This window comes from Neophocaena asiaeorientalis, unplaced genomic scaffold (genome assembly GCF_003031525.2).
Source record: "Neophocaena asiaeorientalis asiaeorientalis breed wild unplaced genomic scaffold, Neophocaena_asiaeorientalis_V1.1 scaffold330, whole genome shotgun sequence".
NCBI classification, from domain to species: Eukaryota; Metazoa; Chordata; class Mammalia; order Artiodactyla; family Phocoenidae; genus Neophocaena; species Neophocaena asiaeorientalis.
The window spans coordinates 341,077-356,143 of NW_020175667.1; the positions used below are offsets into that span (position 1 = coordinate 341,077).

A 15,067-nucleotide genomic window follows, 5' to 3' on the forward strand; every position below is an offset into this window, starting at 1 on the left:
GAGCCTGCGCATCCGGAGCCTCCGCTCCCCAAAAAAAAAAAAAAAAAAAAAAAAAAAATGTATATATATATTTAGGACAAAGCCAATACCAAATACAGACACAATCAACATTAGCTATTATCACCCAATCACTCCTCTCTCCAATCCATCCTCTGACTTGTCATCACGAATCTTGTAATTATGTTATCATCTTGCTTAAAAATCTTGTACGCCCATATCTCTCTCTTCCCATCATCCATGAGCATCGGCAAATTCCTTAGTAGAAACCTAAGATACTTATATTCTGATATTAACTCATCTTTCAACCACTCACCCAATGCTGCCTTCTCAAGTGACTGTGACCTACAAGCAGACTAGCCTGCCTTTTCATATCTGGGCAGATATGCTTGGGTGCCCATATCCTCCCTTTTCAACTCAAAAGATACTCTAAGTCCTCTTTGAAATCAATCTTCTACCCAGAGTTCCAAGTAAAGTGATTCATTCCCTCCCTTCTTGTCTTGCAGTGTCCTGTTTACTCACCCATTGCTAGAAATGACAATACCCATGTCAGTGTCTCACTCTCCTATGAGCTCGTGCCTAGTTTATCCTTGCATTCCCAGCACACAGTGTCCAAATAAATATTGGTAAAGACAATTGATAATATCATTGGCAGAGATCCAGTTGATTGCAGTCCCTTGAAGACTGGGTGATTGATAGCTCTTTTGTTCACCCTTATATACCCCATTGCAGAATAAGGGCATATAATAGATTAATAACTATTTGTGTTCAGTGGAAGAATGCCAAAGAAAAAGATGAATAAAAGTGAGGAAAATTCTACATTCATTATCTTGGTCGTCTCATAAACAGCTGTAAACAGATTTCTTTTTGAAATATTCAATTATATGTTTATTTTAAAGTACATCATCAGATTGGGATAAATTTAATTTAAAAATATAAAAAGCAGAAATTATAAGTGGCAATAACATTTAATGACTATATTAAATCTATACTTCACATTTTGAATTTTTCCCACTTCAACTTTTTAGTTACATACTTAGCTATTTCATTTTATTAGAGATTGGCTTTATCAGCATAATGTTCGATATGTATTAACAAGTTTGAAAAAGAAGTCACATTTCTGCATAATTCTAGCTATGGTGCCATTTCACCAAGGGATAGTGAAGATGCCAGAAAAAACACAGAGGTTGCAAAAAAATTAAATCAATTTAACACTTCGAGAAAATACATCTGCAAAGTAACAGGCTATGAATGAAACCAAAGTAAGTCTAGTTAAAGGTAAAATTTGCTTCATCCTAGATTTTATTTTTTAAATTTTTATTGAAATATAGTTGATTTACAATGTTGTGTTAATTTCAGATGTACAGCAAAATGTACACCCTCGATTTTAAATATTTCCCCTTTCTATAGTTTTGTTCTATAATTTTCAATTTATATAACAAGACAATTAAATAACTTGAAGCCAGGGTAAAAATGCCTAACAATGTTATGCTAACTCTCTTCTCAGAAATTCAAAGCACTAAGGATTATTTACTTATCTTCATAGTACACATGAATCGTAGGCAGAGGCTGCTTTTGTATTCATGTTTAATTAGTGGAGATTTTAGTCATGGGTTGGGGATCATCTCTTGGGCTTCATACTTTGGCTCACGATATCTTGTTTTGTTTTGTTTTTAACTCCAAAACACTGGGCAGCATAATGACTATTCATTAATGCGATGAAAATAAAATAGAGCAAAGAATACGACGCCTGGGAAACAAGTTCCTCTTAAGCAGGAATGTGTAAATATGGAACAGGTACATTCATGACAGCATCATCTCAGAGCCTCGTTGGAACCTGGCCTTGGTGTGCCACCACTGGAGACTGGGGCTCTGTTGCCACTGTCCTAGGCTTGACTTTGTGCACAAGAGCTTCAGGAAGAAACAAAACTATTATTCCCTCATTAGATAGTGAACAGCATTATGCCAGCAACTAAGGCAAAGCGTTGATGATCCACTTGGTGGGCTTTCATTCCCCCATTTGGACACTAACAACAGAATTTCCTGCTGATTTTCAATCTATTTTCAAAATAGTCAATAATAAATAATTATTCGTCCTTAATATGGCCATCTCTTTCATAGGAATTCTACAATGACTTTTTAAAATTATAGTTGTATAGCTCTTCAAGACCTCAGTAAAAAGGCTATAAATATTCTATTAGCGCAGCTGAATGGAATGTTATTCCTGCATAAGATAAAATATATTATCCTTACTCTTTCTCCAATCTCAGTTTGATCTCCATTTGGTAACTGCTCCAGATCGGGAAGGAGCGCACAGGCTTCCAAAACTCGCTCATAAAGCTGCTTCTGCATGACAGAGCCAAAAAGAATGTTTTCTTGCAAAATGCAATTCTGAATCCAAGCCTGCTGGGAAACATAAGCCACAGAGCCCTACAAAAGAAAGAAATAAAATAAATACTCTTAACAAGGGAAAAGGAGAACTTGCATGCACCACATTAAAGGAACGTATCTAGTCCATGGTTTTGCTTTCTTTAAATCGAATTTAAAAATATTTAGATATTTCTTCAATGTAAAGATATTCTATTTACATTTTCATCTTATATCCTGTTTTAATCTTATGTATTTTTATTAGAGGCTCCTTCAAATGAGTTACTTGGTGCCTTTTATTTACTTTCATTCTAGCTTCTATCAAAGTTACCTGTCTGGTGGGATTTTCTGGAAGCAGACACTGAGTTTATTAGTCAGCTCTACCTACCCTAACAAGGTACCATGAACTGGGTTGCTTAAACAACAGAAATTTCTTGGGTTGCTTAAACAACAGAAATTTCTTTTCTCACAAGTGTGAGATCAGGTGTTGGCAGGGTTGGCTTCTCCTGAGGCCTATCTCCTTAGCTTGTAGATGGCTTTCTTCTCCTGAGTCTTCACATGGCCTTCCCTTTGTGTGTGTGTCCTAATTTCTTCTTCTCATAGAGATATCAGCCATACTGGATTAGGGCCCACCCTACTGACCTTATTTTAACTTATTATTTCCTTAAAGACCTTATCTCCAAATACAGTCACATTCTCAGGTACTGTGGGTTAGGACTTCAACATATGAATTTGGGGGGAATACAATTCAGTCCATAATATTGAATTTGGGGTGCAAGTTGTTTATTTGGGATCAATTCTTAGGAAGGAAAAGGAAGAAGGAGGATTGGGTAGAGCAGGAAGTCACACAGCAATTCAGATCCGACGAAGATTTGGTCAACCCTCCAGAGAGCTATGGAGGTGCATCACCCATCAGTTGTTCTCTGTTAGGCTGAACTGGCCTGGCCTTTCAGAGTGGGACCCCAGGAGGCCAGCATGAAGGCGCTGATGTGCTATATGTACTCCCAAGGCTGGGTGGCAAGCCCTTCCTAGAAGGGGGGCTCTGGGCAGCACATCTCTCTCTTCCACATACTCTCTGCTCTTAAATTCATTTTTTGGTAATTTTATGTCTTGACATTATTCTTGAATATGACTCTGCTCCATAAAATATCCTTTGAACTAGCCCTTGTCTTCCAAAGGATTCCCAGTATTTGAACTAGAGACTCACATTTCAATCTGTCCCATGGACTCTATCCAAACACTGATTTGAGTACTTTGAATATTATACACTCTGTAACAATACCACACATTTAAAGTACTTTCTGACGTAGACCTGTGTGTAACTACCAGTCTTTTGATTTCTACCAACTACTTTGAAGGTCAAAGATTAACTTTTAATTCCTCCTTGTTGAGCATGCAAGACATAGAATGGCTTTTGAGCCAAAACAGTATAGTTCTGATCTGACTTGATCTTGAAAACAAAAGTAATTGCTCTTGAATTGCCTCATTTAGTGAATAACTTTTTTTTTTTTAAAGGCTGAATTTCTTTTCAGTGTTTAATCTTGTTTTTTTTTAACATCTTTATTGGGGTATAATTGCTTTACAATGGTGTGATAACTTTTGATTAGAATAGCATATTAAATCTGTCCTCGGGTGATAGAAGTTCTGAATACTTGATATACATTAGTCAAGATAAGGGGAACAGAGGGTGACGAACACAGGAGAAAAGATTGTAGAACAGGGAAAAGTGGTATATAATATAAAACCGGAACTAAATACTACATTGAGAGGTGTGGACTTGATGTTCTGGTATGACAGCAGCTGAAAAAAAGTTAATCAGTTTTCACAGAGATGTAAATTTTTCCTTTTATCATCATTATAATTATCATTTGCATCTCACATACAAATGAAAATGTTTTTGTTTCATTTCATTCTTAATAATAAAACTACGATAGAAGTTTTGCTAATTCAAAAATGGACTCTAAATCTCTGATGTTTTATCAAAGAACATTGAATATTGGATACTCTGCATGAATGATGTCTGATGTAAGCCTTAGAAACTGAGAATAGGGGATCTTAGAATTTGAACGTTGGAATGATATGCCTCAAAAAAGCGCTCATGTGAAACCTTGAGAAACAGAAAGATGTAAACAAGATCACCTTATAAATACTAAACGTTAAGTTGGCCATGCCATCATTATGATATTACTACTAAATTAGATATAATAAGGATGACACATATATTTAGGATTAAAAATGTTTTCAGAAATAATTCAGAGTGTGGTACCTCAAATCCTCCACTGATCCAGACCAACAAGCTTCCTAAAGAACAATGTGGCCAATTATACAGACAGATAATATTGTTTCCCTTTAAAACAAATATCGTATATTAACGTATGCATGTGGAACCTAGAAAAATGGTACAGATGAACCAGTTTGCAGGGCAGAAGTTGAGACACAGATGTAGAGAAGAAACGTGTGGACACCAAGGGGTGAAAACCGCGGTGGGGTGGGGATGGTGGTGTGCTGAATTGGGCGATTGGGATTGACATGTATACACTGATGTGTATAAAATTGATGACTAATAAGAACCTGCAGTATAAAAAACCAACCAACCAAACAAACAAACAACTAATACTAAACTTTCTTTGGGTTATTTGTATGGAAATACGTTAATATAAATGTTGCAGACATTACATGAAATTTCTAAAAATCTTATATGTTCTGGTATAATGTTATAAGTCATAATTCTAGTTATTACTTTAAAATGTATACCTCAGAAATAACTAAATTTCATTGTCAGTTGCATTATTATGAACTTTCATCAAATCTTTAAAAAAAAAAAGAAAGAAAAACAAGCCATTAAAGAGAAATTCTTCCAAGAGAATTAAAACACGTTACATATCTCTGAAAAAAATATATATATATTTATTGTTTCTCTTTGACAACCCTAGCTTAACATAAACAAAGTGTGTCCTCTCTGCTTTACGATTAGTAATAGCAATGTTATGGTTTCTATTATCACCATGAACACTTTCTTAATTACGAATTCTCAAAGGTATCAGAAATAATCTTTAAATCTTACCATGAGTACCTCAACAATCATAATGAAGATAACAAAACCATAAAAATTCATAGGGAGCCAGCTGACTCTATGCCAAGAACTAGTCTAGGTCTTTGCACATTATCTTATTCAATCTACTGCTTAACCTTTCAAGCTTATTATTATCATTTATGCATCAGGTGAAAGCTAGAATTGATATTGTTTTTATACTGATACACTCCTAATTATTTTTCAAGATTAAATAAAAGGCTACCTACTTTCTGATTGTTTTTCTCTTTAAAGCAGAATTTGTTGTTTTTATACCGTTTCATTTAAAAAATCTAATTTAAATACTTGTTGTAATTGATCTTAGTAGCTCCCTCACTAGACTATGAACTCTGTAAGAAGCGTAGCATATCCTATTCATGTTTATTTCCCTGGTACTAAGTGCTAGGCACATAGTATGTGCTCAATAATTGCTTTGTGAAATTAACCAAAGAAACTGAACGATAATAAAATCAACATGACAAGCATTATATTTTTAAAGGATACTTACTGGCCTAGGAAAAGGTATAGTCATCTTGATCGATAGACAAATGGCTGGTCGTAATCATTAGGAAGCACATAAGGACACAAAGATCGTGTACTTAAAGTTAAATAGTGGTATTCATTAAGTGTAACCTTATCAGAAAAAGTCCTAAAACTCACACTTGATTCCAAACTAAGAAATAGCAACGCTGAGAGAGAAATAAATAATCACTAAAGAACTGGAGTCAGGAAAGATATAAAGACATGAGGAAAGATATATTATGAACAAAAAAATAAAAAGATTTGGAGTTGCTTTTTCCTCGAGAGCAAAACTGTGAAGACACTGGTTTCAGATCTATAGAGCTTCTCCATCTTGTCAGATGTGAGAGGAGCGAATAGGTAGTATTTTACCTAACAGTTAGTTAGGTCTAAGGAAAAACTCATTAGATAGTCTAGTATTTCAGAGAAGAAAAAGCTGATGAAGAACTTCTTGAATTCTTATTCCTACTGATCTTTAAGAATAAAACAAATGGCTGGGAGTGGAGCAGACCTCTCCTTAGTCCAAAGGCTTAAATTTAAATGTAAGCGATTAATATTATTATTTTCCTGAGGTTTTTCTAGGTCAAAGGTCCTTCTCATGAGCAACTACAAGATTTCTTAGAAATGGAACGGCCATAATTACTTAGGAAACATTGCAGTGAATGATAATTAGAAACCTAATCAAACTACATTATAAATCACATTCATTTCTCTATAATTGGTTGCAATTTAGTTAATATCATCAAACAATTACCATAAGCATTCCTAAATGATTTGCTGAAGTATTTGGAGGACACAATGCTCTTACTAAGCCATCCACAGTTAATCAATTTCTGTGGAAATTTAAATGATTGTTACAAACTAGAAATGCTCATTAAATACTTGCATCTTCAATTCAATTTGATAAATTCTTATTGACACTAACGATATGCTGGCTGTAGCCTATTACACTAGGAGATGTGAAAAGAATGCATTGTTGACTTTACCTTTCTTTGGACTACTCCTTTAAGTTTCTCCATTTCCCCTAGAACGGCAGAAAGCAGAGATGATTTTCCAGACCCAACTTGCCCTATAACAGCCACTAAAGCTCCTTCTGGAATCTTTATGTTTAAGCTGCATGACAAGAAAAGGAGAGAGATGACATAAGAAGTTCATGTTATAATTGTTTTTAATGTATATTCCTAGACAAGTCACTGTATCACTGCACTGGGTATCATCCCTGAAATTGCTGCTATTCACACTGTTCTACATTATTCTACAAACACCCAAACTTCCAAAATGCAACAGCAAATGCTGCAGAGGAAATAGAAGAAATGAAAAGGGAAAAAAGAGAGTAAAACAACCATAAAAATGAAATGTGCAGTGAAAGGTTTTTAAAAAATCTTGTAAATTCCAATAGATTTATCTTCTGCTTAAAAACTCTAAAAAATAAAAACATGGAACATTATAGAATTCAATGCTAAAATTTTTTTGTTTTTAATTTTCCCCAAACCATGACTTACTCTTTTAATATTGGAATCCCTGTTTTATCCCAGGAAAAGGAAGCATTTGTAAAACCAATGGCATGATCTAGGAAGAAAAATTAAATACAAATGTATCTTCGAATCAATTGTCTTCAGCCTAGAAGTCAAATAAATATTGAATACAAAGAGGAACTGCTGACCTCCTATGTACTTTGTTTCTATACTTCGAGGATGAAAGTCCTCAGTATTGAGAAAGTCTTCCAAACGAACCAATGATATTCTTGTCTATCAAAATAAATGCAAATGAAATTTTTTGGGTTTCAAGCACAAGTTAAACTGAAAAGTATTTATTGTTAATTACAGTATGATTAAAATTTTTGATGCAAATTGAAGATATTGATAGAAATATTCAGCAAGCATAGTTTGCATTGTTTTAATGTTTATAAATAAGTCCATCCATAAAGAAAAAGAACAGTTTCAAGGATCAAAGATCAAAACAAATATCATATATGCAGGAAAGCACGAGAAGAAGAAGCCAAAATTCCTCCTTAACATTCTAGTAAAGTCATAATAACTGATTAATTAATAATTATACAAAAATTAGTTTTTAAAAGCAACTTCAGGACAATTGAATGAATTCTGCTTCTGAGCATAAATAAAATGATTGTTTTGGCAATAGTAACATTTAGTTATAGTAAAATACCTGTAAAATGGTTAGCTACAATTATGATAAATAGAATCATTTTTCCCCCTGAAACTGACTTGCATGAAACCTCTAGTATATTTTTATTCACTTTATGCTAGGAAATGTCTATTGTTAATGGATAAGATGTAACTGGGCCGTGGTTTTGTTTACCAAGTGTGTCATATCAGTATGCAGAGCTGGTTCTTTTTTTCTTCTTTCCTTTTCTTTCTTTTTTTTTTTTTTTGACAATTGTTCTCCTTATTTGTTTAGTGACAGTAGTAGCATACCACTAGGAGCTGGAAAACACTTTGCCATACCAGATCTTTAGCTAGATTCTAATTTCAAAAGCAAAACTAAACTGTTACGCTAAGAATGACATTTTCTTTAAGAGAAGTGTGCTGTGAAACAAGTGTTAAAAGCATCACAACAATAGTACTTCTATGCCCTCTGTTGGTCATTATTAGTAAAATAACATAAAAATGGTATTATGTAACAAAAATAGCTTAATTGGTATTTACTATAGAAGTATGTTACTCTTCATTTAAATAATTTAAAAATTAAAACGCAAAGTTCTTAGATCAAAGAGCCGGTTCCAATAAGCAAAGATTCACTTTGTTTATGAACCCAGACTTGAAAAGGATTTGATGGTGGAATGCCCAAACCTGATATCAAAAAAATTTAACTGAGAAAATCTCAGGGCAAAGGGATGAAGGAACTCAGTTCTTTGGATTCCTTGTGGTTTTAGCCACCTTCTACTCATTATAGCATCTAAAGAGCCTCTAGCAATTGGAGATTACAATAAAAGCAGGCTGAACCAGATACCTCATACAAGGTTTGTTGGCAGACTGATATTACCAATGCACTTTTCTCCCTGGTTTATTCATTCAGTATAGACGAAATGCTGCTGAACCCTGGGAAAATTCAGATCCAGCTCTGTGCAAAGCACCTAGTTAAAAGTTTTTCAGCTGAAAACAGAAAATGAACCCTCTAATGGCATAGTGTCAAACACCAAATTTTAAAAAGCTAAATAAAAGAAACTAACATTTAGCAAAGAAAACAGTATCACATATTGAAAAGTCATTTTCAATTGACTTGAAAAGAAAGTCAATTGACTTTCTATTGAAAAGACGTGTAAAAGTCATTTTTATAGAAGAGAAGCACAGGCAAAGAAGACACGATTCCTTCCATTCTATAATGTTCTCTATTGCTCATTAAATCAGGGAGGTTAATTTTGAAAGCAGTATAAAGCAACTACAAAAAGTGAAATTTTAAAAAAAGACAAAGAAATGAAATATGCAAAACCATAGATTTCAGTAGAGAAATGATTCTCAGTTTAAGGATACTTTGGATGTACCTGGACCACAGCTGAGATCACCATTGGTAAATCAAACAGAGGAAGCCTTAAAATATTAAACAAAGACATAGATGTGAACACTTTAGTGGCTGTTAAAATGTTGCCTTCGTCCAGTAAGAAATAGACGCCAAATGTTGCCAGGGACACCTTAAAAATAGAGATATGTTATTATCTTCAGTTATTCAGTTATGAGTTAGAGACTCAAAATTAGGAAAGAAAATTTTAAGAACCTTTATTGTTGCTGTTTACCAAAATTCAGTACTATTCAGTACTACTGCAGAAAGTTATGAAATCAATGTTTAGTACAGATCATACAATTGTGTATCCTAGATAATGACATCCTATGAAAATATGGTCTAGCTCCCTTCTTTGACATATCGTATTTTCACTAGAGTAATTATTCCCATTTAAAACATATAGTAGTTCATCTTTTTTCAAAGTGGAGAAGTTTTATGTAAATTTTTTCCAGTAACGTGTGCATACCTTCTATCTCATGTTAAATAATTATACTTTCTCTGTGCCTTAGTATTAACAGAGGAAGGCATAAAGAGATCACGACTGATAAGATTTATATTTACTAGCATAAGTTTCATTTAGAAAAGGCAGAAAAGTTCATTTATGAGTGAGAATGTATTGACTACTTATCATGTACATAGGACTGTCTTAAACAAATGTTTCTTGGACATTTCTACTAAAGTATTCCAAATGTAAATATTGTTTTTACTTTCATAATACCCATATGTCTGTTTGAATAAAAAATAATAATATTTTAAATTAACAACAGGGGAGACATATAGAATGTTCCCTGACCCCATCACCACTGAGAGTGGTAACTTTGGTTAAAATTGATGCTTCAGGTATATGTAGTTTTCTTATCCTTTAGCTTTCAGCTGCTGCTTCATATTTCAAGGCAATTTATACTTTTTTTTTTTTTTTTTTGTGGTATGCGGGCCTCTCACTGTTGTGGCCTCTCCCGTTGCAGAGCGCAGGCTCAGGGGCCCAGCTGCTCCGCGGCATGTGGGATCTTCCTGGGCTGGGGCACGAACCCATGTCCCCTGCATTGGCAGGCGGACTCTCAACCACTGGGCCACCAGGGAAGCCCAATTTATACTCTTTAAATAGCATGAGATTACCAATATTTGTATGAAGTGACAGAAGGAGAATGACCTCAGTTCATATCAATTCACGTACAAATACTAATTCTATAACTTTGAGGATGTTTCCAAACTATCAATATTTCCATTTCCTTTTGTGCAATGAGAAAAGTAATGCCTTATTATTTCAAGAATGAAATAAAGCAACACATATAACTTGTCTGGTATACAGCAGAAACACTCAGTAAATGTTTAGATAACTTCCCTTCCCAACTCTATGTAGTGTGACTTTGGGTCTTGCTTAAAAGGGATTAATCATGAAAATCAAAAAATTTTAGAGCTGAAATGGAACTCTGAAATACAGGTTATATTTTTTAAGAATGAGGATGGCATATGTTCAATCTATAAGAAATTTACAAAGATGTAAAATCTTATTATATATAAAAAATACAGACCAATGAGAATGCATCAAAAAAATTTTCCCCTTCTTTAAAACTTTCATTCTCTTATCTCCATAGGTTAATGACCGCATATTTTTTAAATTTAAATTCAGATAAAGAAGATTTCACTTTGGACACCTTAATTCCAGGTAATTTGAAGGTGAATCCGCAAATCAAATTTGAAAATCAAAACAAGAAATAATACACACACTCACAAAGAATGGAATGCAAGTTAAAGTCAGCATAGAAAATACAGCAAGATACCCAGCTGATTTTTGAACTTCCAATTCCTGTTCTCGAATTTCAATAATCTTCTTTTTATAGAAGGGTTCCCATGCATAAAGTTTAAGGATCTGTGAAGAAGTCAGACAGTGACTATTTGACAATCAATATCATAGAAGGAATAAAAGCATGCACACATACAAATACACACACTATAACACATATACACACTCACGTAATTGTGTAGGTAAAAAAACAGATGTTACCTATAAAGTAAAGAAAATTTCTCCTGTTTTCAACCGAGTCAAAACACTTCCTTGAATTGTGTTTTTTTGGGGTGGGTCGGGGGAGGAAATCACCATTTCCCCAGGCTTATGTCTCCCTTACCCACCAGTAGCTTATTCTTGAGCCAGATTTTGGCAACATCCCGGTTCCTGGCATGAGCTCCATAGCAGTTTCTATCTAGTTTAATCCTGTCAATTTTCCTGCTGGTCCAATTCTCAGTTCTGTTCTCTTCCCATTTCTGAATATCTAAGCTTCTCTCCTTGGTCTCCCAATTTCTTGAAAACTGATGTCTTGGGACTTCAAGCCATTTTCTGAAAGGTTACTGGTGTTCTGAGATTGTAAACTATTTTCTGAGACGGAAAACATGCAGAAGCAGAATCATACAATGACTCACCACATATGTTTTAGAGTGAGAAAGACCTACATTCAAATTCCAGCTCTATCTCTTTGTGATGATTAATTTTATGTGTTAATTTGGCTACGTTATGTTGCCCAGTTCTTTGATTAAACACCAGTCTAGATGTTGCTGTGAAGGTAATTTTTAGATCTGATTAACATTTAAGTCATCAGACTTTAAATAAAGCAGATTACCCTCCATTAAATGGGTTGGCCTCATCCAATCAGTTGAAGACCTTAAGAGAAAAAATTGAGGCTCCCTGAGAAGGAAGGAATTCTGCCTCCAGGCTCAAGATGGCAACATCAACTCCTGCTGGAATTTCCAGGCTTCTCAACAGATTTCACACTTGCCAGCCCCCATAATCATAAGCCAATTCCTTAAAATAAATCTTTATCTATCTATCTATCTATCTATATGTCTATCTGTCCTATTAGTCCTGGTGCTCTGGAGATCCCTAATAATCTCTCACCAGCTCTGTGAACTTAGACATGACCCTTACCTGCTCAGATACTTTGCTTCCTTATTTGTAAAATGAAGATGAGAAATCTTTTTCTTGAGGTTTATAAGAATTATATGAGGAAACAGATATAAAGTGATAGGCACAGTGCATGACACATAGAAAATGTTCAATAAATGCTAATATATTATCATTATCAAATAGAGGCTCTATGACACCTGTTTTCAGACTCCAAGGATGCAAACTACTCACACCTTTAAACTATACTAATTGATTGCCACTTGGACCTCTACCAATATTCTAGTGTATTTACTACTGGGACCGCTATTTTAAATCTTGAACTTTGCTTAGATCTTGAGGAAATTTTCTTTTATTTTATCTACACTGTCCTAGTCCTACTGATAATACAAATTTCCTTTTATGAATATCAATACTTAAAATCTATGAACATACATCACTCTACTTTCTAATGGATGCAGGAGCTCTCAATTAACCCACCAAGAGGTGCAAGATGCATCTGGATCATATACTTTGGGGATGTGTGACCTTATTGAATAATCTGAGTTAAATTTCAGAGTTACTTACTGCCATTCTAAAGTTCAGATGATTAAATGGATAATAGCCTCCTTTCAAGGTATCTTCAATCTAACAATGTCTTTCACTTCAGTAATTTATATTTTTGTAAAAATTCTACACAGCACAATACAGTATATCATTTATTGATTCTAAGGTGAATCAATGGGTACATATAATGGGTTTATTCTGTGTATATAATGATAGATGCACCAGACAGAGGGAATGTCCTATGCATTTTTAAAAGTTAGAAGGAGGGCTTCCCTGGTGACGCAGGGAAGAGTTGAGAGTCCACCTGCCGATGCAGAGGACACGGGTTCGTGCCCCGGTCTGGGAAGATCCCACATGCTGCGGAGCGGCTGGGCCTGTGAGCCATGGCTGCTGAGCCTGCGTGTCTGGAGCCTGTGGAGTCTGTGCTCCGCAACGGGAGAGGCCACAACGGTGAGAGGCCCGCGTACCACAAAATAAATAAATAAATAAATAAATAAATAAATAAATAAATAAATAAAATAAATGTTAGAAGGAAATTCCATGTGAACTCTGCAAATTTTGTGCTTTAGAAAAATCTGGTAAGCTATAATCCAAGTGCAATAGGATTTGAAATTATATACAGGTCTCCATTTACAATGATTCAATTTAGGATTTTTCAGCTCTAGGATGGTGCAAAAGCAATGCTCATTCAATGGAAACTGCACCTCCAATTTTGGATTTTGATCTTTTCCCGGGTTGGTAATACGTGGTATACTACTCTGTCGTGATGCTGGGCAGCCACACAGTCCAAACAGTAAACAACCAATACACTTGCAACCATTCTGTACCCATACTACCATTCTGTTTTTCACTTTCAGTACAGTATTCAATAAATTAATGAACTTTTCAACACCTTATTATAAAATAGGCTCTGTGTTAGATGATTTTGCCCAACTGTAGTCTAATGTAAGTGATCTGAGCATATTTAGGCTAGGCTAAGCTACGATATTCAGTATGTCAGGTGTATGAAATGCATTTTTGACTTAAGGATATTTTCAGCTTATGATGGGTTTATCAGGATATAGCTCCATTGTAAATTCAGGAAGATCTCTATTCAAAAGTTCAAAAGGTTTCACTCATTTTATCACAGAGAAAATGTTAGTGGTGTGGAGTGGGGGTAGCTTTTCTAGGAAACAAATAATCTGTAACACACCTTTCATAGAATAGCATTTGTATGATCATTTCTATTCTGAGTAAAAGAACCCCGTATAAATCTGCCTTCTCATCACTTACCCTGTCTGTATAAATCTGCCTTCACACTGATGACAATGATATTGTCACTCTGCCCTGATTCATCCCATCACTTCTACCCTTGAAACAAGTAATATTTTGTATCTTTTGGGATATTTGTATTTAGTTGTTGGTTGAGAATCAAAAAAAAAAAAAAGCCTGCATTTTATTTGGCTTTATTTAAATGTTATTTCAACAATAAGAATTCCTATACATCTGAAATCTAAAATACTCCCTCAAAAATTATACTTATATCATTGCTTTGATATTGAGAATGCTAAAAAATTCATTTATTGTTTAACTCATTGCTATATTCTAAATAGTTAAATTAAAGGTATGCTCTTTTTATATTACCTTAATTCCATGTAAGATTTCATTGAGCAGTTTTATCTGTTTGTCTTTGTTCTTCGTTTGGCTTTTCTAGGTAAGGGAAAGAAAATGAAAGTATATTTGACGAGAGTTGCTAATACTTTAATTGACATGACCATAGCTATTTTTAAAAATACAATGTATTTCCTCTATTTTGTATAATATTTTATATAAAACCATCTTATAATGTTCATGCAATATTATTCTGTTGATAATGTTAGAAAATAGTTATAAATAGACATTATAAACTTGAGAGTAGCCAGCAGTAGGATAAAAACAAGGTGTACATTTTCCAAAAGAGTAGAAAATATAATAGTTATTTAGAATGGAATGATAAAATAATATCCATATTCTATTAAAATGGGATAAAATTCCCCAAACTCTATCAATTTTATATATATATAAATAAAGGTTTCTATATTTTAAGTGTACTATCTTGAGTGTTATTAGTACTTTGGAAATTAGAGTGATTAAAATGTATATTTTCAAATACTGGTTATTTTGCAAACATTATA

The 15,067-nt window shown here is 34.1% G+C and overlaps 1 protein-coding gene across 7 annotated transcripts in view; it reads right to left on the reverse strand.

Annotated features, from left to right (window-relative positions):
* LOC112390578 (multidrug resistance-associated protein 1-like) overlaps positions 1-15,067 on the reverse strand; it is an 80,754-nt gene that overhangs the window by 38,644 nt on the left and 27,043 nt on the right. For 6 of the 7 annotated variants that reach the window (XM_024731547.1, XM_024731549.1, XM_024731546.1 and 3 more), the window contains 7 exons: positions 14,538-14,603; positions 11,205-11,342; positions 9,456-9,602; positions 7,617-7,701; positions 7,456-7,522; positions 6,940-7,066; positions 2,251-2,427 (listed from right to left, as the gene is read on the reverse strand). In XM_024731547.1, the coding sequence (XP_024587315.1) occupies positions 2,251-2,427; positions 6,940-7,066; positions 7,456-7,522; positions 7,617-7,701; positions 9,456-9,602; positions 11,205-11,342; positions 14,538-14,603 (807 nt within the window). The remainder of the gene's footprint in view (positions 1-2,250; positions 2,428-6,939; positions 7,067-7,455; positions 7,523-7,616; positions 7,702-9,455; positions 9,603-11,204; positions 11,343-14,537; positions 14,604-15,067) is intronic. The other variant, XM_024731548.1, reaches the window with a different exon arrangement.